The following is a 23,593-nucleotide window of genomic DNA, read 5'->3' on the forward strand; positions in this document are numbered from 1 at the left end:
CTAATAAACATCTACATAAAATATTACCACTGTGGTACTTTTTTTATTTATGTATTTATTTATTTATTTAATGTTTGAAAATTAATGCGCATCAAACATTGGAGTGTGTTTTGCTTCTTCTATGAAGTTAGCATTCTGGAGGTATCCGGACGCTGTGTGGCCGTTTGATGTGTTTTTGTGAAACTACTCCTTGTAATTAATGTCTTGTACACCCCCACTGGAGACTCAGAGGCTGGAGAGATGTGAGGGTCATTAATCTTTCTCTTTTCTCCGTTTGTTGTCCTCCGTTCCCATATGTGGACAGTTCATCACATTTTCTGACCTATCTGAGAACGGCCTCTCTTCACCTCTCCCTTCTTCTCTCTTCATTGGTTTCCTTCACCCCATTTTCAGTCTTTTTTCTCTTATCCTCTTCAGAAGACGCATGTCCAGACACTCTGGCCTCCTACGAGGCTTTGCGGCCCTCGCTCTTGTAAATGTTTGTGTGTTGTGGAAATGATAATAAAGCATGCTGGCTCTCTTTCTCTGTCAGTCTCTCTCTGTCCTCTCTCTATCTCCTCCCTCTCTCTCTCTCTCCCTCCCAGTCACTCTCTCTTTCCCTCTCTCTGGTTCTCCCTCTCTATCCATTTCTCATACACTATATGGACAAAAGTATTGGGACACACCTCTTAATCATTTAACTCAGGTGTTTCATTCGGTTCCATTGTAACAGGTATAAAATTGAGCAACTAGCCAGGCAGTCTCCCTCTACAGACATTTGTGGAAGAATGTTTTGTTCTAAAGAACTCATTGAATTCAAGCGTGGTACTGTAATAGGATGCCACTGTTGGAACAAGTCAGTTCGTGAAATTTCTTCCCTTCTAGATATTCCACGATCAACTGTTAGGGTTATTATTGAAAAGTGGAATGTGGAGCCACAGCAACTCAGCCACGAAGTGTCAGACCACATAAAGTTACAGAGCGGGGTCACTGAGTGCTGCGGCACATATGGCATAAAAGTCACCAACACTCTGCTGACTCAATAAATGCAGAGTTCCAAACCTCTTCTGGCATAAACATCAGGCCGAAAACTGTGCAGCGGGAGCTTCATGGCATGGGTTTCCCTGGCCGAGCAGCTGTATGCAAGTCTTACATCACCAAGCACAATGCCAAGCGTCGGATGGAGTGGTGTAACGCAGCCACTGGACTCTGGAGCAGTGGAAATGTATCGCATGAAGTGATTAATCACGCTTCTCTATCTGGCAGTCTGATGGACGAGTCTGGGTTTGGCGAATGCCAGGAGAACATTACCTGCTTGACTGCATTGTGCCAACTATAAAGTTGGGTGGAGGAGGGATAATGCTGTGGGGTTGTTTGTCAGGGTGTTGGCCTAGGCCCCTTCCAGTTCCAGTGAAGGGAAATCTTAATGCTTCAGCAGACCAAGACATTTTGTACAATTGTATGCTTCCAACAGTTTGGGGAAGACCCTTTTCTGTTCCAGCATGACTGAGCCCCAGTGCACAAAGCAAGGTCCATAAAGGCATGGCTGGGTGAGTTTGTTGTGTAATAACTTGAGTGGCCCACACAGAGCCCTGACCTCAACCCCTTAGAAAACCTTTGGGATGAACTAGAACGAAAATTGCGAGCCAGGTCCTCTCGTCCAACATCAGTGTCTGACCTCACAAACACTCTTCTGAATGAATGGACAAAAATTCCTACCGACACACTCCAATCTTGTGGAAAGCTTCGCTGAAGAGTGGACGCTGTTATACCTGCAAAGGGGGACCAACTTCATATTAATGCCTAGATTTAGAATGGGATGTCATAAAAACTCCTGTAGGTGTAATATGTAATATGTCCCAATACTTTTATCCATATAGTGTATCGCCTTTCCTCTCTCTTTTTATCTTTTTTGTCCCTCTCTCTTTGGTTCAACTTTGTTTCTCTATCTCTTTTTCTCTTTCTCTTTTTTCTTTCTCTCTCTTGCTCTTTCTCTCCTTTTGCTCTCTACCGCTATTCTTCTGCTTTCTCTCTCTGTTCTCTCTTTTTCTCTCTATCTCTTCCTCTTTCTCCCTCCCTCTCTACCTATCTCTCTTTCCGTCTCTCACTTTCTCTTTTCTCACTCTTTCTTATTTCCTTTTTTCCTATTTCTGTCTCTCTCTTCTCTCTTTTCACATTCTCTCTTTTTCTCTCTCTCCCTCACCTTTTTTCGCTCTCACTATCTGAATATCCTCTCACTCTCTCTTTATCTACCCCCCTCTGTCTCTCTCCCCACCCCTTCCTCCTCTTTGCTCACAGTCTCCATTTCATTTATTCATTGATCATATTTCATCTCTCTCTGTTATACAGCCCCCTCCCTTCTCTCTTCCTCTGTTCAGAGTGATGTCATTCAGTGCTGGTGGAGAATGTTGCTTGCTGACCCTGCAGCAGCATCAGACCCCCTCCCCCTTGCCCCCCACCCCACCCGTGTTAAACTGTGCTCTTTGTCTCAGCTCTTGCTAAACCGCCGCGTCTCAAACACACTCAATCTGTGCGCCGTCTGGCTCTGCTCCAGCTGCACGGACCTGCATGCATACAAAATCAGCTCCTTTCATCTGACGCTTCAGTGGGGTGACATATGTGCTTAATGTGCTTCTCAAAGAAGGAAAGAAAAGAAAAGAATACAGACAGGCGTAAAGAAAAGATTTCAGAACAATAAAATGGAAAGGCCCATCTAAATGTTCTGAAACACAGAAATATTTTATGAGTATGTTGCCCACCTTATGTTTGTAGGATTCGTTTGGGTCAGTATAGTTATATTTTTAAAATAAGGCACATTGTAACTGTCATGAATTTTATTTTTTTGCATTTTTATGCAATTATTTTAAAAATGCCTGCTGCATTTTATATTGTGTTAAAATTTCATGATCAGTAGACGAATTGAAATCAGGGCTGTAATGTCATACATATATTTTCAAGTTTAATGTAATTTTTGATTCAAAGATGAGCATAAGCCCCTAACACCTCACCACACACCTTACTCTGATAGGATGAACCCAGGTGCATTGCTGTGATCAGTGACATTGGTTTTTATGAAAGGTGGTAAATCAGAGACCCTCAGAAGAGACTATGCAATACAGTTTTTCAATATTCAAATATTAAAAATTTAATACACTGTTGCAAGTTACATTTAACTTGAGGTTGTTTTATGCATTTGCTAACAATGAAGACAATAAAGATGAATAACTTACTCAAAAATTTACTGTTTTAATGAACTTTCCTGCTAATACAAAAGATAAATAAAACTCCAATATCTTTTTCCTGTCAAATTTAAAACCAAGTAAAGGGACAGCGATAAAATACAGCGAAACTAAATCAGTTTTCCCTTAATCAAGTAAATAAAAAATCAATTTGAATTTACATTTTAAATCTAATTTTGCTGTCTGCCATTGCCCTTGGTTAACTCTTCAGTAAGCCGTAATGTCAAAACATTCCTAATGAGAAAGATACGTAATGACGTCACCAACTAATTGACTATTAAATTAGTTGCTAACTGATTTGGTCATTGATTTTAGTCGACTAAGTTGAATAATCATTGCACCCCTACTATTCAGCCTGCAGTGGTTTGGGCCACCCATTCACACTGAAGTTATAAGGAGTGTTTCAGCACAGACTACTTTTTGTGCCAGGCAAAATATACGCCAACCAATCAGAACAGTGGTCATTTACATATTGTTGTGTTCCGAACAAAACTTCATATCTTTATTTTTGTGGGATTTTTTTTGTTTCTTTACATTTTGTGAAAATTGCTGGTGGACAGCTGGTAGAAATGGTCCAGAATTACTTGGACAGAAATCTTTTTGCATCTTTTTTCCATTGTAAGTTAAAAAATGTTAATGACAGGCCTTATAATGATGATGAAGGAAATGATTGGTTGGAGTAATGCTGTAATTTGCATGACATGGACCCACAAATAGCAGCAGTTTCACAGTAAGAGTATAATGACAGATATTCTTTACTTATAAGCAAAAACTAGATAAAAAATCTAGATCAGCTCATTGAGAAACTGTGGAACAGCCTGGCTTGTAACAGGCAGCTTTGCTTCTGATTGTACCTCGTGCTGCTGCTACACTGGTATGTGTTGCACACTGTAGCTTTATCAGGAGAGCCTCTTAATCTGCTGCCATCAGCATTAGTAGACATACTGTAAGCCTGCGAGGCCTATCCTGTAATACAGAGAGCTATTTTTGTGCGTGTGTGCTTTATGGCATGCCTCTCTAGGGAGAAGGGAGTGCTGGCGTGGCTGAAGCCTCTGTCAGGGTGTCACTTACAAAGCCTAGTCAATCGTTCGCCCAGTATTAGCAGCATTTCTACTATATGTATGACAAGAACAACCCCCCCCAGATCCCCTCCTGTCATTTTTCTTTCTGTGTCTGTAGGTCAGTGACGTCATGCACAGCCCCTGTCAGTCAACTTTTCTATCCGTGCTCCACCCACAAATGCAGTGTTGTAGCTGCTGTTGTGATGCTGCATTAGAGAATGTTGGCAAAAGGCCCATTTAACTTAGTGACCTCAGTTTTTGTCAAAATACCTACATTAAGAGTGAATTATTCATTTCAAATGATGTTTATTTTGTATGCATGACTGTTAAACTAGATCCGGTGTTTTTTTATGTCTGCATTCTAACTCTGCCTTACAGATACAACAGGCATCTGTGATTGAATCCTATTCTAACTTGTAGAGTTTTTCATTGTTCAGAAGCTAAAGATTTCTGCATCTTTTATTACAGTTAAGATTTGATTACATTTTTTGTGCAATTCTGACTGATTAAATGTACTTAATACACAAATGTGGCTTGAAGAGCTATTTACACAGTAGTAAAATAAAATAAAATAAAATACATGATATAATAAAAGCAGCACACTGAATCTTTTGAGACACAAAAAAAGATTTTGTAAATACAACGTTGTCTTATATTTTACAGTGTTAATTAGGGTCTGTTCTACATTTGTAAAGTTAGACATATATATCATCACTATCATAAGAAAAGCTTTTTATTGTTTTTTACACCATTTAAAAGCCCCATTTGTACACTGTGTGAGCTCTTTATGATGAATTGGTCAATAGAAAAGGTCCTAAATTATGTTAAAAGTCTTGTTCCATTAACACACATTGTTACTTCTTATTATTTCCTTAGTTCATTAGTTATGAATTCAAAAAGGTTTTGTTACAACAGCAAGAATTTGTAAAATAAAGCCTCTTAAAAGATTTACAACTGTAATTAAAAATGCACAGAAATGCGCCATCAGCTTGATCCGTGTTTTACACATTCCTTGTACAAACTGCCAGTTTTCTGAGAGGCTACCTTCTGCAGTTTACTGACCGACTTACTAAATCTTTTATAGAGTTATAATAAATATATAAATGTAATTATAATTGATCCTTGCAGTTGAACTGCCACCTTTAGACATCATCGATGCATTTTACATCCCTGACCTCTACAATATGTAAGTCAATGAGACCACTTCCACACTCCCATTTCTTGTCCTTCTGTGCCTTTAGGTCAGTGACATCATGCTGAGCCTCCGTCAGTTAATTGTCATGTACCATTCTCACCATGTGCCAGCGGCTGTTTGCCAGCCAGGCCTGATATAGCGTCCGCCCTGGGTCATTCTGCTGATGGCTGAGAGCCGGCGTTGTCTGTGATGTGATGGCTTCAATAGATGGCCATTGTTTAAGTGGTGCTGCTGGAGGGGATTACATCAGAACTGTTCCACAGCGCTTTGCCCCACTGCCCTCCATACTGGCCCCAGATCACAAACCATTTCCATGCCCTTAGGAGCAGAATGACCGCAGAGAGGGACACTGCTGTGGTGACAAGATAAGATGGCAGGGTCTTCTTTCTTTGTATGTTGCAGATGCAGACAGTTACAGTGTTCCATGTTGGAGACCGAATGTATTGCAAAACTGTATTTATTCTCTATTTATCAGGACAAGGGCACAGCTAGTCACTCTGACAGCTTAATGCAGTATTAAATGAAATCTCTTAGCCTTGAAGTATCTTAGAAAAGGTTATGTTGTCTATAAAAATGAACGAAAGCCATCTTCAAGATGGCCGCTACTACTGTTTTTGCTAGGCAACATCCCTTTGTCCGTTTCTTAAATAACAGTGTTTTATATATACATGAGCAAAACTAATTAAATTGGTCATTTATCATGTTATGCCGTATTCTGTAGCTCAGCATTTATCTCTCAGCCTCATCATTTAGACAGAATACTTTGTTCATCAGTGTTCTCTTACTACAATGCCTATCATGCAGTATCTCTGTAGTGTCAACCAATCACTGCTAGTCCAGCCACTGATCTATAGGCTAAGAAATACTACTAAGCTAGCATTAGTGTCTCGGTCATCAAATAAAATTGAAAAGAAAACTGCAAATCCTACCTTAATTCAGCACAAAATAAATGCCAGAATGTTTTCTACCATTTTCATAACAAGACAAAATGAGGTAAAATATAAGTTTAACTTTTAGTTTGTTGTCCTCCTCATCTAATGCGTCATTTCTGCCATTTGAATAATCTTTTCTTTTCATTGTAATATACGTTTAAAAACGTTTATTACAGTTATATTTGGCATCCTAGCAGTCATGTTAGCTTTATGGCTAGAAGTGATGATATTTTATCATTATTGTGATAAATTTTGTGAAAAGCAGTATGCTTTTCTGAGAATATTATAAATATCATCAGTGGTTAAAGAACACTGACCAAATGCATGGTTCAGTACAAAGCACACAGTTAGTCCTGTTTAACCCTGATTTAGGCCAGTGCAGTGTGGAATAAAAAGTTTTTGGTGGCAGTTTTTAAATGTAGTGCATTGTGTGTCGGAATAGTTACGTATCGTGTATCGTAAAAATGTCTTTAACTATCATGATACATTGTTTTTGCCATATTGCCCACCCCATCATAAAATGATATAACAATATATCATTAAAACTGCCACCAAAAACTTTTAGAAGTTTTTCAAAACCTCCTCCCACCTTCAAGATACATCAGAAATTCCTAGCCTTTAAACTGGAAAAACTCACTCTAGAGGCTGATAGGACATTGCAAATAAGCATATTTACAACAGATGTAGCAAAGAAATTTTTCTTTTTGGCTGGAGTTTACCTTTAGCAGGCAGTTATGATTTAGGAGTTTGCCTTTAACAGGCAGTTATGATTTAGGCAGTTTGTATGATACTAATTGGTGGGGTATAAGCTTCCATTGCTTGCTAGCTACATTAGCCTTGCAAACAGTGCAAAACTAAAAAAGCAAACTTTTAACACCTAACATGTCTTCATTGATCGACTACATTCAAGGGGAAGTCCCTTGAACATTCCTGGACATTCATGTCCCTGCATGCATTGTCGTTGTGCCAGCATGTCCTTGCAGCCGACTGTCAGCACTCACCCAGAAGCATTTAATCATGCAGTCTCTAACGTTAGTGCACCATAAAGCTATTTATGGCTGTGGCCGAGTGGGTGCTCAGGTGCTGATGTCATTTCCAGGCTCACTGCCCATCTGAGGACGACCAAAGTTAACCTTCTATGCTGTGCTGGGAACAGCATCGTCATTTCTTTTAGAGCTGTTTGGATTTGCGTTCGGATAATGGTAACTGGTCCCACATCATAAACACGTTTCATTTTGAGCATCTATTGCACTTCTCCTGAGCCTAGAGGAGGCAGGGATGAGCTGATTAGGTAGTATCCCATGTGGCCTCAGGAGGTGCAGCGGTGCGGGTGTTCCTGTGTGATGGTCATGGGGTCGCAGCCCAGTGGGTCTGGACTGTGTCCAGAGCATTGTTAAGAGTTTCCAGTATAAACACAGAGAGACAGAGCTCCTGCCTGACACTGAGCAGTCACCATTCACTCAGCCTGCCCTACAGACCCACTGCCTGTGTGTGTGGGAGGTGCAGCAGTGTCAACAGTAAATAATGGAGCCATAAATATCCCCTCTGCTCTGGGTGGATCTGTCTGCTTAATGGAGAAACTCTATTTGTCAAATTTAGCAGTTGACCTGTTGAGTTTTGAACAGCAGTTTATTTGTGAATGAGAGATTGAGAATGAGAATGAGAGATTTTTCCTCGTTTTGTTGTTAACTCAACTTATTGACTGTAAACTGTTCAATAATAATATGAAACCATTTGGGATGCAGATAAGTGAATAAAATGGTTCTGATATGTTAGTAGGAAGCTGTCAAACAAAATTAAGACCTTAAAAAGTGGTGATCAAAATTTAGGCCAGATGGTTCAGGCGAGACAATTCTTTTTGGGAGAAGTAGACTATTAGCATATTATTCTATCTATCATGTAATAACTTCTTGTTATTTTTAAACTTGAAATATTGAATAAAAGATTCAAATATCCAGTTTATAATGTCTAAACCTACATTATGTAAGTAATGACTGTGTATAAAGTTCTGTGCGACCCAAATTTGATTTCCAGTCAGAATGGCCTCAGCAACTAAATATAATATCACATTTTTCAGTATTTAATGTATTCAGTATTTGCCGTTATTACAGCTTCCATTGTTTTCAGGAGACTCGTTTTCAGTTTTTCAAAAAAATCTGCTGGGATATTTTTCCACACTTCCAAAGTTCAGTCTTAGAAGTTGGTTGCATTTTCTGCTTCTCACAATCCAAATAATTCCAAACACATTCAGTGATGTTGTGGTCTGGACTCTGTGGTGGTCAGTCCATTGTTCTGAGAACACCAGCAGGTTCCTTCTCTCAAAGATGAAAGCTTCAAGTATTGTTTATCTGAAGGTGACACTTTTGGTGATTGGTGGTCTACCAGGACTCACATGGTTGTTAGAGTGCCATTTTATCTATATTTTTTAATAATTTTATGAACTCCAGTTTTTTAACATATTTTCCTTTCGGGAGACATTATGGCCATTTTGACTAGTAATTAAACAAATGATAAGCATTTCCGACTTTTGCACAGTTCTGCAAGATACAAATGATTAATATAATTAATATAATGTGATTCTGTAACTCTGGGTTGACGAATTAGACGCTCATGAATAAAAGATAAACCGTAAGGTTTATTAAGAGGAGAATGAACTGAAGTAACAGGGTTAACTCCAGACCAGGTCAGCAACCAGATTAACCAAATACAATACATGGGTGAAGATGATAATAGAGTCAGGTAAACAAGCAAGGGTCACAACCAAAAAGCAAACACACAGGCAGACTAAGCCAAAAGGACAAGTCCAAGAATCAGCAACGAGAAAACAAAGCAAGGTCATAAACGGGACAGCAATCGAACAAAGAACGGCTTGGTATGCACTGATTGGTCAGGGGCAATACTTCACAAAGAGTGCAAACAGACAAACTTATATACAAAGAAAAACAGGGGATGGTAATCAATATTCAGGTGACTGAGATCTGGTTTGTGATTGATTGATGGAGTTATGTGACAAACTGAGGGATTCTGGGAAGTGGAGTAACAGAATGAAAGTCCAAATGAGAACCGGGGGCCGTGATAGATTCCAAACTTTTAAATATAAAATACTGTTTGATTCAGTAATCCTCAGTACTCAGGACTGTGATGCATACAAACCTTATATTGCAGGTAAATCCATGTAAGATTATATTATATGGGCAAATATCCATGTAGTTCTACCAGGCTTGTGGTATCATCCAGTTGGAGTACGTCTAGATATTTAACCTTTCAGATGAGGCTGCTGTGTGTGGAGATAACTCACAGTGCAGGAGATCAGTGTTGTGCATACCACCAGCCCCACCCCGGCCACTGAAATCCTAAACAGTTATTTTGGTGAGGACGGAGGTAGTTATTCTTGACGTTGCCCCCACTGCGAGAATCCCTGTCTGTTTGATCAGCTAAGGAAAACTGGGTCTTCATTTGTACATCACTAGAATGCCTGAAATAATGCTGAAAATGACTTTTGTAAAACATGAGGATTTGTAAAACAGATTATTAGCAATAGGAATTGGCATTGTTGAGAAAACAGTATTGCTCCTTGTAACCTTCCTCCTACCCAGGAAGAGCTAAACTGTAAACCGGCAGCATAGTTTGCTCTCTGTCTAGACTGCAGCTGAGACACTGCCAAGTCTGCTTACTGACCTGGTAGAACCAAAAGACTGCACTTCAGATCTGTAATACAGTAGTAGAATAAATATTTCTTCAAGAAACTATTTCAGTATGTTAGTGTTACAGTCAGTGCTAAAGTAAAGGTACTCTGCTTTCTGCTGTGAGGCTGTGATCCACACTGTAACAGAGTACTGTAGGCCTGGCATCAGCTTAAATTCAAAGTGCAAAGCCATTTATGGGACTGACGCAGTGTTCTTGAGTGACAGAGTGAGAGCAGGGTGTGAACTATAGTACAGCTCAATGAACCTCTAAGAGGACACAGTTTGAAGATCCATAGAAGAGTAAAAGTAAAATATTTGAACTATTTCTCATTCAAAAATGCTTTAAAAAGTGAAATCCTGCTCTGAAGAAAGTAATGCATGGACTATGTTTGATTGAAATGCATACGTTATTTATAGTATAGCACTAAAGTCAGAAACCACCATTTCTTTGATTTAATTTCCAGTTAAAATGGCCATTAAGTACAAGTTATTTATTTATTAATCAGCAGAAAATTGCACAGAAGCCCCAACAAGTAGACATATCACATTTTTCAGTATTTAGTGTGTCCATCTTTTGCCTTTATTACAGCGTTCATTCTTTTTGAGAGACTTTCTTTCAGTTTTTCAAAGAAATATGCAGAGATGTTTTCCCATGCTTCTTGTAAACACAAAGTTCAGTCTTAGAAGTTGGTTGTATTTCCTGCTACTCACACTCAGAAAAACTCCAAGCACGTTCAGTGATGCTGAGTTCTGGGCTCTGGTGTGGTCAGTCTGTTGTTATGAGAACACCAGCAGCTTCTTTGGGAGAAGCCTGTCTTGATTTTCGCAGAGTGCTTGGGGTCGTTGCTGTATAATGAATTTCCTAATCAAATGTTTTCCAGTGGGTAGAGTATGATGCATTCAAATTTGCTTGTACTCATCTGTACTCTTAATGCCTTCAGTCAAAATCAACTCTAGATGTTGTTATAAAACCCCAAATTTGCACTGTTTCTTCACCTTTGACTGACATGGTAGACGTGGCTCTAAAAGGCCCAAAAACCTTAGTACACATCTCAGATATCCAGTTTTGGAGTTCTAGAGTTTTTTTCTTTTTGACTATTTATTTTTCTTGACAGCTACACATCCTTTCAGACGCATAGTGTTGAGTTGTCTTCTCACAGTGGAAGGATGAACAGAAACACCTGTGGATTTTTTCAGATCTGTAGTAAGAGTGGAGCTTGATTTTCTCCTCTCTCTCACAGATGAAAGCTTTAAGTGCTGTTTATCTGATAGTAACAGTTTTGGTGTCCTACCAGGGCTTGCACAGTTAGTATGGAGTCCCACATTGTCTGTATCTTTTAACAATTCTTCGACCTCGTGTTTTGGAAACTCCTATTTTTTCACTTGTTTTCCTTTGACTGCACAAAATGCATCACATGTATTACAGAAACAATTTCAGTGGTCGATTGATGACCTCTGGTATCGTTGTTCGTCATTTTACATTATATGAAGGTTCTGTGAATTATATACCTGTCCATTAATAGGTTCTTTAGGAAACCAAAAGTGGTTCTTTTGTGGCAGCACTCCAAAAAAAACTTTATTGGTATAACCACAAATCCCACTCAGAGTCAAACATTATTCTAAATACAGAAGAATAAGTGGGAGCCACCCACAGATGAAGTGATGCAATCATCATGACATACTGCTGAACTTGCTCAACTCTTTTTTTGTCACACTAACTCTATCTGTAGATCTTTGCTTACCTTTAAAGTGTGTTGCAGCCAAATTCCTCAAACCTGTTTTTTTCTAGTCAAATCAAATACATTACAGAAACATATTTTGTCTTTAATTGTGTAATATTTTGGTAATAATTGTGTTGATGTAATATATTTTAATGCATATGGATCTGATGTACACATTTGAATGAAGCAAGTTCATCTTAAACAAATGAAAAAAAATGCTAACTAATCTACATCTTGCAGCTTTCCTCCCTTGAATAGCTTCCACTGCTTCTCTGTTTTGTAACAATGAATGTTTTATGAGCTTGGAGCCATTAGAGAGGAGTGCAGTACCGCACTCTGCCATTTTCTCATCCAGAAATACTCCTAGAACACATTAGATAATTAAAGAGATCTTCCAGTCAGTGAAATCCAGAAACCTGCACCTAATATGGATCAAACCCTCATTTACTTCAGAGCAGACTTCAGAAGAGGAGTAGCAACAGTCGTGACATGTTTATATTCCTCCTTTCAGAGAGAGATGGAGGGTGTGCCAGTATTAACAATGCTTAACATAAGGATTAGGTGCAGACATATAGTTAAATGTGCAGTATTAATCCATATTCTTTTTTTGTCTTTGTGTATTTAAGGGAGCTGTTGGCCCCCGATTATCAGGAGATATGGTACAGTTCAAACGGAGCCCGCCAGTTCTCCAGCCCATCCAACAGGGTGAGTACAGGAGCTGTTCCAAAACTACGCACAGCAGATGGTATTCATGAAGACCTGCTCATAATAAATGAACATCTTATGTTGTATTGATTATCACGTGATAGAGTCTCAACACAACTCTGGAAAAGACCATTTGTAATGTTCTTATCAGTGCTTTTAAATCCAGTGATAGGGTATGAACACTGAGAGAAGAGAGCATCCCCTTGGTTGATGGATAGCCTTTATATCTCAAATTTCAGTGCCGGACATTTGTATTATCTTTTATTATAAACACAGTTGCATATTTTGAATCACTCTCCTTGAGTGTTAGACAGGAAAATATAACCCAGAGGTTTTTAATGCTGAGCCTGAACTAAGGTTGCACTGTTGCTTTGTTCTTTCAGGAGCACTGTTATTACCATGGTGCCGTTAAAGGAGTACCGGATTCCAGCGTTGTTCTTAGCACCTGTGCTGGATTCAGGTAAGAACCAGAACTACTATACTATAATGCAGTCACGCACACATGACAGTTCAGCCTCTGCAACAGATCTTCAGCCAAACGCTCCTGAATTTCCACAGGATTATCATATTTAGGGGCAGATTCACTGCTGTTTTGCACTGTTGCAAACTCTCTTTTGGCATTGACTGTTTCAGTCAGTCTACTAAATAGACACAGTAGCACTTTAGATCCCATCGAAAGATCAGAGGGGCATACACTGCTTTTTCGTGCTTTAGTCTCATTGCATTTGCATTCTAGGAATTTCCCTCTCAAAGCACAAACTACTGGGAGTAGATTTTTATAATAATACCTATTCCAATTTACCAAGACGGAGTAAATACTGATTGTGTGCTTCTTAATGCCCGTGAAAAGTTTGTCTTGCTTTTGGTGCTAATATGGCTTCCACTGTTGGAGCTCAGAAAGAGAAAAAGATTCTAACGCATTTATTTATTTTCAGTGGAAAGAAATGCTTGTAAAATTCTATTCTTAATCTCAAGGGTACATCTCAGTACCTTTAGTCAGGAAACATAATTGTACCATAATTCATTGAAATTATGTTTTCTAAGTTGTCTCATCTCCAGGCTTTTTATTTTATTGTTCTGTTTTAAAACATTAGGTTATGAAAAGGTACAAGTATGTACTTTTCACCTGGAAAACTTATTTTAGGTACAGAATTGTACCTTAAAACCACCATTGTACCTTTGAGGGTAGAATCAGAGAAGGATAAACATATGTGGACGTTCTTAGTAGATAACTAACTAAATGGGCCACCCCCACCAGTACAAGTGTCAGTAGACTGTCAGTAATGTGTGCCTCCTTCAGTAAATCTGCTCCTTACATTGTTAAAAGTGGTTCTTGGCTTGGGTGTAAGAGTATAGGGAAAATAAACTCTAATTGGTATTGAAGGTCCAGTTTGTGTTTCCCTGACAAAACACACCTGATTCAACTAATTTGTAAATTGCCTGGTTTATTTGGTGTTTGAGCAGGGAAATCATCCTGCTGAAACACATGGACGCTGGCCTCCAGGACCTGAATTGATGACCTCTGGTATCATTATGAATCCTTTAATATTATGTGGAGGTTCTGTAAACTCTGTAGACTCCTGTAAAGGTTTTTCATGCTCGCACATCTCATTTACAAAAATGATTCTTTAAATACCTGTCCATTGATAGGTCCATTGATAGGAAACGGAAAGTGGGTTTTTTGTGACATCACTCCAAAAAAACTTGTTTGGTATAACCACAAACCCCACGCAGAGTCAGACATCACTCTAACAGGAGGTCAAGTGGGAGCCACACCCAGATGAGGTGATGCATTCATCATGACATACTGCTGTTGGAGGGAAATTCCATTTTGACATACTATCTCTATATTTAAACTTGAAAAGTAGCTTTGCTTAGCTTTAAATTGTGATGTAGCCAAATTCCTTAAAAATAAAGGTTCCGTTGAAGAACCACTTTTGGTTCCTCAAAGAACCTTTCAGAAGACGGTTCTGTAAGTGAGTACGCCAGTGTTTTTCAACCCAAGTTCTGTCTGCTGCATTGGTAGTGTACAGTCGCTCACCATCGAAAATAATTTAGACACTTGTTTTTAGAAAAGAACTGAAAACCTGTCAACTCAAAACACTCAGAAGCAACAGCCTTTCAGTTCTGCAAAGATTAGGTTCTTTAGGGAATCAAAAGTGGTTCGTCTATGACAAAGCTCTAAAGAACATGTTTGGAAGTTTATTTTTCAGAGTGACTGGTTACATTAGCCTGTAAAATTCCAGCATAATTCAAATATATATTCACATAACTGAGCACTCATGTCACTGCTTTTGCACGAGCCAAGAAATTGTGCAAATCTTGCAGTAAATCAGAGCTGCAGTATGAGCAGCAGTTGTTTCTGGGTCATCCCCGCTCTTAGCATGTTTGAGTTCAGAGGGTTCAGCGCATGCGAGTGTGGCTGGATGTGCGGCTCTGAGTGGGCTGACAGGGCATGTATGGAGTGTTGTTCCGTGCTCTGTGTGTCCTGTGGAGAGCCAGCTTCCTGCCTGGGTTCTTCTGAGGAGACAAATGGCAGCAGAACAGGCTCGCTTTGACTGATACTGCATTGTTACTACCACTGGGGAAGGGGCGGGTTGAATACATTTACAAATTAATGGGCATCTTCTGGAATTGAACAGTCAGTGCAGCCCTTCAGAACTGGGGAATGGCAAGATTCAAGCTGTGGGAGGCTCTTCCACACACACAGCCATCCAGATGCTTTTTGCAGCTGCAGACTATACCTAAACTCAGAGAGCTCTCTTGTGTGGGTGTATTAGGATGTGAGCGTCTGTATTTCTGCATGTTTTATAGATTTATTTCTTTTTATCTTGTGTGTGTATGTCTGTGGTGTTTATGTGCTTTCTCTGCTGTCTGTGAATGTGTTTGTCCTGCCAGATTGTTTACATTCTGTAGCGTTTTGTTTATGCTCACCGTCCAACGACTGCACATCTGCAATCTTTTTTTTTCAGTTTGCTTCCTTCTTGTATGTGTGTGTGTGTGTGCACATCTGTTTGTGTGTGTGTGTGTGTGTGTGTGTGTAGTTTGGAAGCCACTGGAGCAGCACAGCACTCTTCTGGGAGCAGTGCAGTCTGTTTTTGCTTAAGTGACCTAGATGTACGTTCTGTAAACCCTAGCTTGCCATCAATTGAACTTTATACTCCAGCTTTCTCGCCTCATCAGGAAGCATATCATCCTCTATAAAGATTAGGGGTGTAGCGATTCACAGAATGTGATTCTATTCAGATTTCGATACAGTGGTGGCTGGATTTGATACAGTTTTTCAATACAGCAAAATTAAGTAGGGATGCACAATGTTATTGGAATCATATCAGTATTGACAGATATTTGCTTTAAAAATATCACTAATGGACCAATGTTTAGATTTGACAGATATGTGAAACTGATATTTGATTATGTATTTACTGAACTCAATTTAAAATTCAGGGGGTGTATTTTGTTTTCCAAGGCAACGGAAAAAAATAGCTGCTTTGTGCACCTTTGTTGCAGGGCTGTTGTTTACTGTTTGAAAACGTTTACTTTTCTTTATCACTACTAAGGCATTTGTTTTTTGACTGATTTAATGACAAAGGGCAACCCCACTACAGACCACTGGCTGACTCCCAGTACTGGCCCAGGGCCTACCTCAGTTGAGAAACTCTGGTTCGGCATTTATATCTCTCTGCAAATACGTGTCACATGTTGCTAGATGGCAAATTCAAGTAGATTTAGTATCAATTTCCAAATTTTAGAAATGTTTATATATCAACATCAGCAGATGCATACATGAAAAATAGCAGATATCAGCATAGGCCCGGAATTCCCATATCAGTGCATCAGTTAAAATAAGGAGTGGCTGAAAACGTGCCTTACATTAATATGTTAATGTTTCAAATTTCAGTTAATTACAGCATTCAATGTTGTAAAAGTATTCTGAAACAAAAGACGGGCTGTATAGTATCGCAATCTAATGCTCTCTAGCCACAAGCAAATAGGTTGGCTGCAGGCTAACATACAGTACTAGTCATGATACTACTGTGAAACAATACACTGTGATACAATTTGATACAGTATGATCATGTTGCATTGTTATATGCCTAATAAAGATATAATGAGTACTGTAAGTTAATTAAGAGTCATTTAAATACAACGTAAACCTGGAGATAGTTTGTATAAATAAACACCTGAAAGTATTGAAAGTTAGAGTATTGAAATGTTTGTCAAATTACAGTATTGAAAAAGAATTGAACTTTCAATACTTCTGCAGTTCTACTCAGAACTGACCTGCATTCTGATCTGTCATTATATATAAATCACTACTAAGCTTGTTTCACATATGTGCTCTTCTAGGATCCACAGTCAGTCAGTTATGCCGGACTTAAGTCTAAATGCTAAACTGCTGTTTTTTGATCATAGCAGATAATATCTGTTGGATCTGTAGCATACAGTCCATTAAAATGTATGCCCTTTTTTTGAAATATGCCTTCCTCTGCTCAAAAAAGAACTGAAAACTCATTCACTCAAAACATGCTTACAATAGACTCCTGTGGGCAAGTGCTGAAAGCCCCTTGGCTTCTGTAATAGGAGTTCTTTTCTAAGTACGGCGGAAATTAGTTTTCATGGTGATTGACCATATAACCATTCAGAAGTGGCACAAAAAACACTGTAGTACCCCTTTATCTAAGTTGCGGTGGTCCTTCTGAGAGGTCTATGACAATATGTGCATGAGTGAATGTATGTGTGTATTTTGTGTGCATGTTTAAGGTCAGTGTGCACCAGTTTATGCTAATCTCTCATTGACTTGGTGTCTTGTACCATCTCCAGGGGCATGATAAGCCTGAACCACAGTGTAACCTACATGATCGAGCCTCTAGTCAATCACACGGTCTCGCAGGACCACGCCGTGTTCCGCACTGACAGACTGAAGATGCACACCGGCACCTGTGGCCATCTCCACCGGAATCACACACACAAGTTGGAGGAGCTGATTGGTGGGATTGCACAGGCACACCAGGCCAAAAGGGTAATGTTATGGCTAATCAAATATTATCAAATTGTCATATTAAGCTCCTGTACTAGGTCTTTGCACTGAAAACCAGTGATTCACTGGATTTACTTTTCTGCATGAATAAAACATATTATGTTGAATTGTTGCCAAATGTAAACTAGCACAAAATTGTATTGATGTGTTATATATTTTAGCAAATTTAAGCAAATTCAACACGTCACATTTCGAATATGTATATAATATAATTGTGTAAATTAGATTTTTCACCAGACTATCGCTTTAAGAATGAAAAGAACTAGTTTGTTTTTTAGGGCTGATTATTAATCTATTATTAATCTATTTTTGTTATTTTTCTTAAGATTTTTTATTCAGTAACTACTATTAATTATTCAGTAACTGCTGTCAAACAATTACATTGAGTCAGATAGCGTTAAATAGATACGAGAGTGAGGAGTATGTAGGCCTATATATAGGCCCATGCTGTGAAGAGGTTTTAAATAAAGTTGAAAGCAAGTAATGAAAGCTGTCTAACACCTATACCAATTAAATACACTGAAAATGTCCCGTTTGGTGACCTCTTGCATCATGTCTTGTAAGTCTTGTAAGTGACTCACCTCAACTTTAGAAGTGTTTAAAATCAGCCCTTCCTGTTCTCTTCACTGGTTTCACTTCACAGAAAAGGAGAGATGTGAGTACGAAGTACGTGGAGCTGATGCTGGTGGCTGATCATGCTGAGGTGAAAGCACAGTCTTTATTACGGACCACTGTGATGAAAGCCACAAAGCATTATAACTATAATAAAATGCACTGCTATCTTACAGTCATCTTTAGGGAACTGTCCCCTCTCTTATTGCAGCCTGTCAGTCAGGCTTCTCTATTCAAGATACCAGTGGAGCCATTTAGGAGCTGATTCATTAAAGGAATAGTTTGATGAAGACATTTACATAGTTTTTCCTCTTACCCCAAATGTGGTCAGTCAGCTAAGACATGTTTGGTGTCCAAAGTTTTGTTCTTTTACGTTGCACTGCATTACTTTTTTCCACACTGCATTGCTATTACTGCACTGGACATAGCTGGACCCAGTGTGCGAATGCATGAAGATGAATGGAATTCGGTGGTGTATAAGCTTCCATTATTTGATAGCTACATTAGCCTCTGAGCTCTGGTGCAAAACTAAAGAAGTTAATTTTGGGCACCAAGCATGTCTTGGCTGACTGACTGTATTAGAAAAAGGGTGAACAATAATGTGAATTTAGACAAACAATTATTGTCAGAAGAATTATTGCGATTATGTTTTATGTTTTATTATTTTGCAGTATGTTAAACTAATACATAGAAATTGTGCCCTGAAATTAGTAGAAAATGCCATATTTAAGTTTGTTCCCTGTAGAGCAGAGTTTTCTCAACCACAGACCACAGGTCGGCCGCAAAACACCTTTTGGTGATCCTCAGCCAATGCTGCACTGTGGGCTGGTGATGGTACATTGTTAGAAAAATTTGTAAAAAAAAAAAAACTGACTTAACAATAAAGAAGAGATACTAATGCTTTCAAATGATAAAAAATATTAATATAAGTCCTGCAACAATGGTGCACAAAGGCAGCTTTGTACATCTTTGTCCCTTGCCTCTAGAAACAAAATACATGCCCCCCAACATTTTGTGATATCTATATCAATTATCAGCCCAAGACTAGTAAAGACAAGTAAGGGGAAACATTTAAGCCTTTAACTCATCTGTGCTGGAACAAAATGAGTAAAGCAATCTGCTGAAACATTTGACACACCACAGTCATCAATCATGCCATTTAAATGATAAAAACATAGCAAATCTTTGATGAATCTGGCTCTTAGAATCTTTTGCTCATGCCACACAATGAGTAAACAGTTCTAGAGCTCCAGTGTGAGCTGGGTCTGGTTTTGCTTCTGTGAGGCAATGAAGTACTATCTGTTTGATGACTCAGTCTGTGGTGCAGCCATAGATGATCATAGAGCCCTGTTTCCTTTCATCATTCATCTGGCTCCATATTAACGGCACACATCCTAAATTATGCCGTTGTGATGTGTGTATGTGTGTTTGTGGCGGGGAGGCCTCTGAGGTCAGAATGGCATTTTGACCCCCTTTTTGTCTCTATTGCAGTTTGTGAAACATGGCCGTGACCTGCAGAAGACCAAGGCCAAACTGCTCGAGGCAGCTAACTATGTGGACAAGGTGAGTTATGCAGGCTGCACATGGTTTTGGAATATGCTATGTAGTGTCTACCATGAAGTTTCCTGTCTTTCCTCTCGGCTTCTTTTTTAGTGACTGTGTGCACTTTTTATTCTCTGCATCTTTTGACTTTCTCAGTATTACAAACCACTGAATATCCGGGTGGCACTGATCTGGCTGGAGGTTTGGAACAATCAAAATATGATCACTGTGACAGACAACCCCTACCGCACACTAGGAGACTTCCTCACCTGGAGGAGGAAACAGCTACCACAGCTGCCCAATGACAACGCACAGCTCATCACGTCAGTCCCTCAGAAAATAACACAGCCACAAATTAAACAGATGGGTTTTAAATTTATACAATTGTCCCCTTTTTAGTGTCTGATGTTTGCTTGTTTAGTTTTGCACCGGAGCTGTGCAGCCAATGTAAAGGTTTATATTAAAATGTAATCTGTAAAAATGGAGAAAAGTGCACTGCATAGGTAAAAGCAGTAGCAGCCATGCTGAATTTTGGCTGCACTTTTGTCCATGATTGCTGGGCTAAGCATCCATGTTAGCTACATTAACCTTGTAGTTCCAGTACAAAACTAACAAAACAAACATAACACATCAAACATGGCATTGCAATGCATGAAACATAATCATGGGTGTTATGCTAGTAGTTGCTATAGTTGCTAGCTGAAAAGATGTGCTTTTGTGAATGGTAGTATGATTGTGAGTTGAATCTAATCAGCCGCCTTTGCTGTGTTTGCAGGGGTGTGGCATTCCAGGGCACCACAATAGGACTGGCTCCACTTAAAGCCATGTGCTCAGAATACCAGTCAGGAGGGGTGAACTCGGTAAAATGATTTAGTATAATATGACGCTATACATCTTTTTTCAATTGTACATGCACCATAAATAACGTCCCTATTTCTCTTCTCACACTTTCTCTGTAGGACCACTCTGAAATTGCAGTCGGGATAGCTGCCACCATGGCCCATGAGATAGGGCATAACTTTGGAATGAGCCATGACAGTGAGGGCTGCTGCCAGGCTCTGCCAGAGGATGGGGGCTGCATTATGGCTGCAGCTACGGGGTAAACCCCAATCACTGAACATTGTAGCCCCAAACACCCAGCCACTGCTTAAACTCTGCCCAAAAGTGTGGAGAATTAGGACATTTGATTTGGCCGGCAAGAAAACTTAATCCCCCCACCCAAAAATAGAACAAACATACCTTTATACTACATATAACTTATGAAATTCTTATATTCTCTTTAAAAATGTGTTTTTGCTGAATTTTAGTAGCAAAATATAGTGCCACATCGGCTATAGGCTAGTCTTAGCTAATGGCTTGTCCAGCAAATTGTGAAATTCTACTTTCTGAAATACCTTATAGTACAAGAAATGAACAATAACGATAGCTGAACTTCTCATGCTGTCTGTGTCTCCCTGCAGTAGATATTTTAGTTCTGCAGCACTGACTGGCATAGTAGTTGGTGGAATTGTTCAATTCTTCAAAGGAATAGATCAGTTAAATTCTTTCATTACCTCAAATGTTTGCATGATTATAATTGGTGGGATATAAGCTTCCATTGCTTGTTACCTCCAGTGCAAAAAGAAGCAAACCTCAGACACCAAACATGTCTTGATCTACATTTTATGAAAGAGAATAATTATGGAAATTTGATTTTGTCTCATATATTTCCTTTAAATTTGGTGTTCTGGGTCTTGTTCTTATTTTTTTTACTTTTCTACAGACACCCATTCCCACGTGTGTTTAACCCCTGTAACCAGGCAGAGCTGAAGCGGTATCTGAGCTCGGGTGGGGGGAAATGTTTATTTAATCCTCCCAACGCCAGGACCTTGTATGGAGGCCAGCGCTGCGGCAACGGCTACCTGGAGGAGGGAGAGGAATGTGACTGTGGAGAGGTAGAGGTGAGGCTGTTGCGCTACACTATGCTACGCTACAAATAGTGTTAACTGAAAGTTTAGAATCCACATTTTCCATAGAATTTCTCTGCTTGTGTCAGTGACAAGTGAGAAATAATTAATATCAATTTACAACATGCTTTTGCTATCTGTGGCTAATGTTGAAGAGGTTAATTTGCTGATTAGTTGGATCATGTGTTAAAGCAGGGAAAATACCTAAATATGCAGGACAGAGTTACTCCAGGGCCAGAGTCAGGAACCACTGCGCTACAGTCTGTGTATCTCACTCTCTCTGTCATGTTTTGTCTCATGTTCTTCTTCTCTGAATGTTCTAGGAGTGTTCCAGTCCATGCTGTAATGCCAATAACTGCACTCTGAAAGCAGGTGCTGAATGTGCCCATGGAGTATGCTGTGAGAACTGCAAGGTAATCTCCTCTTTGCTAACTTTCTCTCAATGACATCTAGTTGCACTTGGCCATTCGCACCGACTCCCTGTAAAAATGACTGTGATCTTTTGTGTCTTATCCCCTCTTGGCTCATTTCCCTTCAGCTGAAGAGTCCCGGTGTGCTGTGCCGCCCTCCCTCAGGCTCCTGTGACCTGCCCGAATACTGTGACGGAAAATCAGAGTCCTGCCCTGCTAATTTCTACCTGGTGGACGGCAGCTCCTGTGCACGTGGCAAAGCCTACTGCTACACAGGCATGTGCCTGACCCTGGAGCAGCAGTGCTTCTCTCTCTGGGGAAAAGGTAACACAAATATACATGGGTCATTCTCATTAAACTTGGACAGTTGCATAATCACAGCCCCAAGCTTAGCCAAATCCACCAAATATTTTAACTTTGGTAGATCATTTGATGTATTGTACTACCAATATTCTCTGATCCAAATAATAATTGATTATCACTGAATAGACTTGTTATCAGACTACAGCAATGACAGTTATACAAACTGATCAATTTATGTAAATTACAGCTTCAATCAAGCCAGAATTTTTTGGTCCAAACTTGAATAAAGCCCAAGAACTTTGTGTCTGAGTCCGATCTGAATGACATCATAAAGTTGAATCTGAAACTGGCCCAAGCCCATCTATATTCTGTCCAGATCTGACTTGGACTGGCTCATCAATAGGATAGAATCATGATAAGATAACAAGGTGAAATTACTGTGTAATAACAATAATAGCTGTCATTAGATGCTTAAAAAGTAAAATAATATGTAAAAAATAATAAAATAATCAGTAGTCGAAAAAATGAAGTTTAAACTCTGATATTATGTTTTCATCAAGCACTGCTTTCTAACAACATTCCAGATGTTTATAGTACTTAGCCATACTAGCCATACTAAGCTGTTCTGATGCTGTACGATGCTGATATAGCAAAATGTTAGCTTTCACATTCTAAAACTTTATTTCTTTACATACAGCATATTACATATAACACAGTGAACATATTAAACAAATTAATATTAACATACATTCAGCTCCACTACATTGTACTCTGCTGGATTGATTTGCTGTTTTATTTTTCACCCCCTGGACCTCAGTGCTAAATTCTGTCAGCAACTCAAGTAAGTGACTTCAGCATGCTAGATTAAAAACTGTTTTAAGGTAATGAAAGCAGGGGACGAAAAAAAGCAAGGAAAAATGAAAGCAGGGGGAAATACAGAGTAAAATCTGTGAAAAGTGGGAGGCGGGCCGTGGGATCCCCAAACATGAAATTTGAACATATATTCACAAATGATGACTGAACCCAACATGAGCAGTCGAGACCTGTCAGGTTTGGACATATATTTCAAGCTTTATTGTAAATATCACAACAAATATATCTTTCAAATATATGAAAGATATTAATTATACCTTTCCATTCAAACAATATCAGGAGGGGTCTGCTATGGCCCAAAATAGTAAGGCATAAGTAACATGGCACTGTGTTGGGAAGACTTATTCG

At 39.2% G+C, this 23,593-nt stretch overlaps 1 protein-coding gene across 2 annotated transcripts in view; it reads left to right on the top strand.

The window, feature by feature from the left end:
• adam19b (ADAM metallopeptidase domain 19b) overlaps positions 1 to 23,593 on the top strand; it is a 39,381-nt gene that overhangs the window by 10,125 nt on the left and 5,663 nt on the right. Inside the window, exons 4-14 of one of the 2 annotated variants that reach the window (XM_036568422.1) lie at positions 12,440 to 12,518; positions 12,902 to 12,978; positions 17,343 to 17,541; positions 18,203 to 18,262; positions 19,663 to 19,734; positions 19,870 to 20,036; positions 20,489 to 20,573; positions 20,673 to 20,812; positions 21,476 to 21,653; positions 21,983 to 22,072; positions 22,198 to 22,393. In XM_036568422.1, the coding sequence (XP_036424315.1) occupies positions 12,440 to 12,518; positions 12,902 to 12,978; positions 17,343 to 17,541; positions 18,203 to 18,262; positions 19,663 to 19,734; positions 19,870 to 20,036; positions 20,489 to 20,573; positions 20,673 to 20,812; positions 21,476 to 21,653; positions 21,983 to 22,072; positions 22,198 to 22,393 (1,343 nt within the window). The remainder of the gene's footprint in view (positions 1 to 12,439; positions 12,519 to 12,901; positions 12,979 to 17,342; positions 17,542 to 18,202; positions 18,263 to 19,662; positions 19,735 to 19,869; positions 20,037 to 20,488; positions 20,574 to 20,672; positions 20,813 to 21,475; positions 21,654 to 21,982; positions 22,073 to 22,197; positions 22,394 to 23,593) is intronic. The other variant, XM_036568423.1, reaches the window with a different exon arrangement.

The sequence above is a fragment of the Colossoma macropomum genome, unplaced genomic scaffold (assembly GCF_904425465.1).
Source record: "Colossoma macropomum unplaced genomic scaffold, Colossoma_macropomum, whole genome shotgun sequence".
Classification (NCBI taxonomy): Eukaryota; Metazoa; Chordata; class Actinopteri; order Characiformes; family Serrasalmidae; genus Colossoma; species Colossoma macropomum.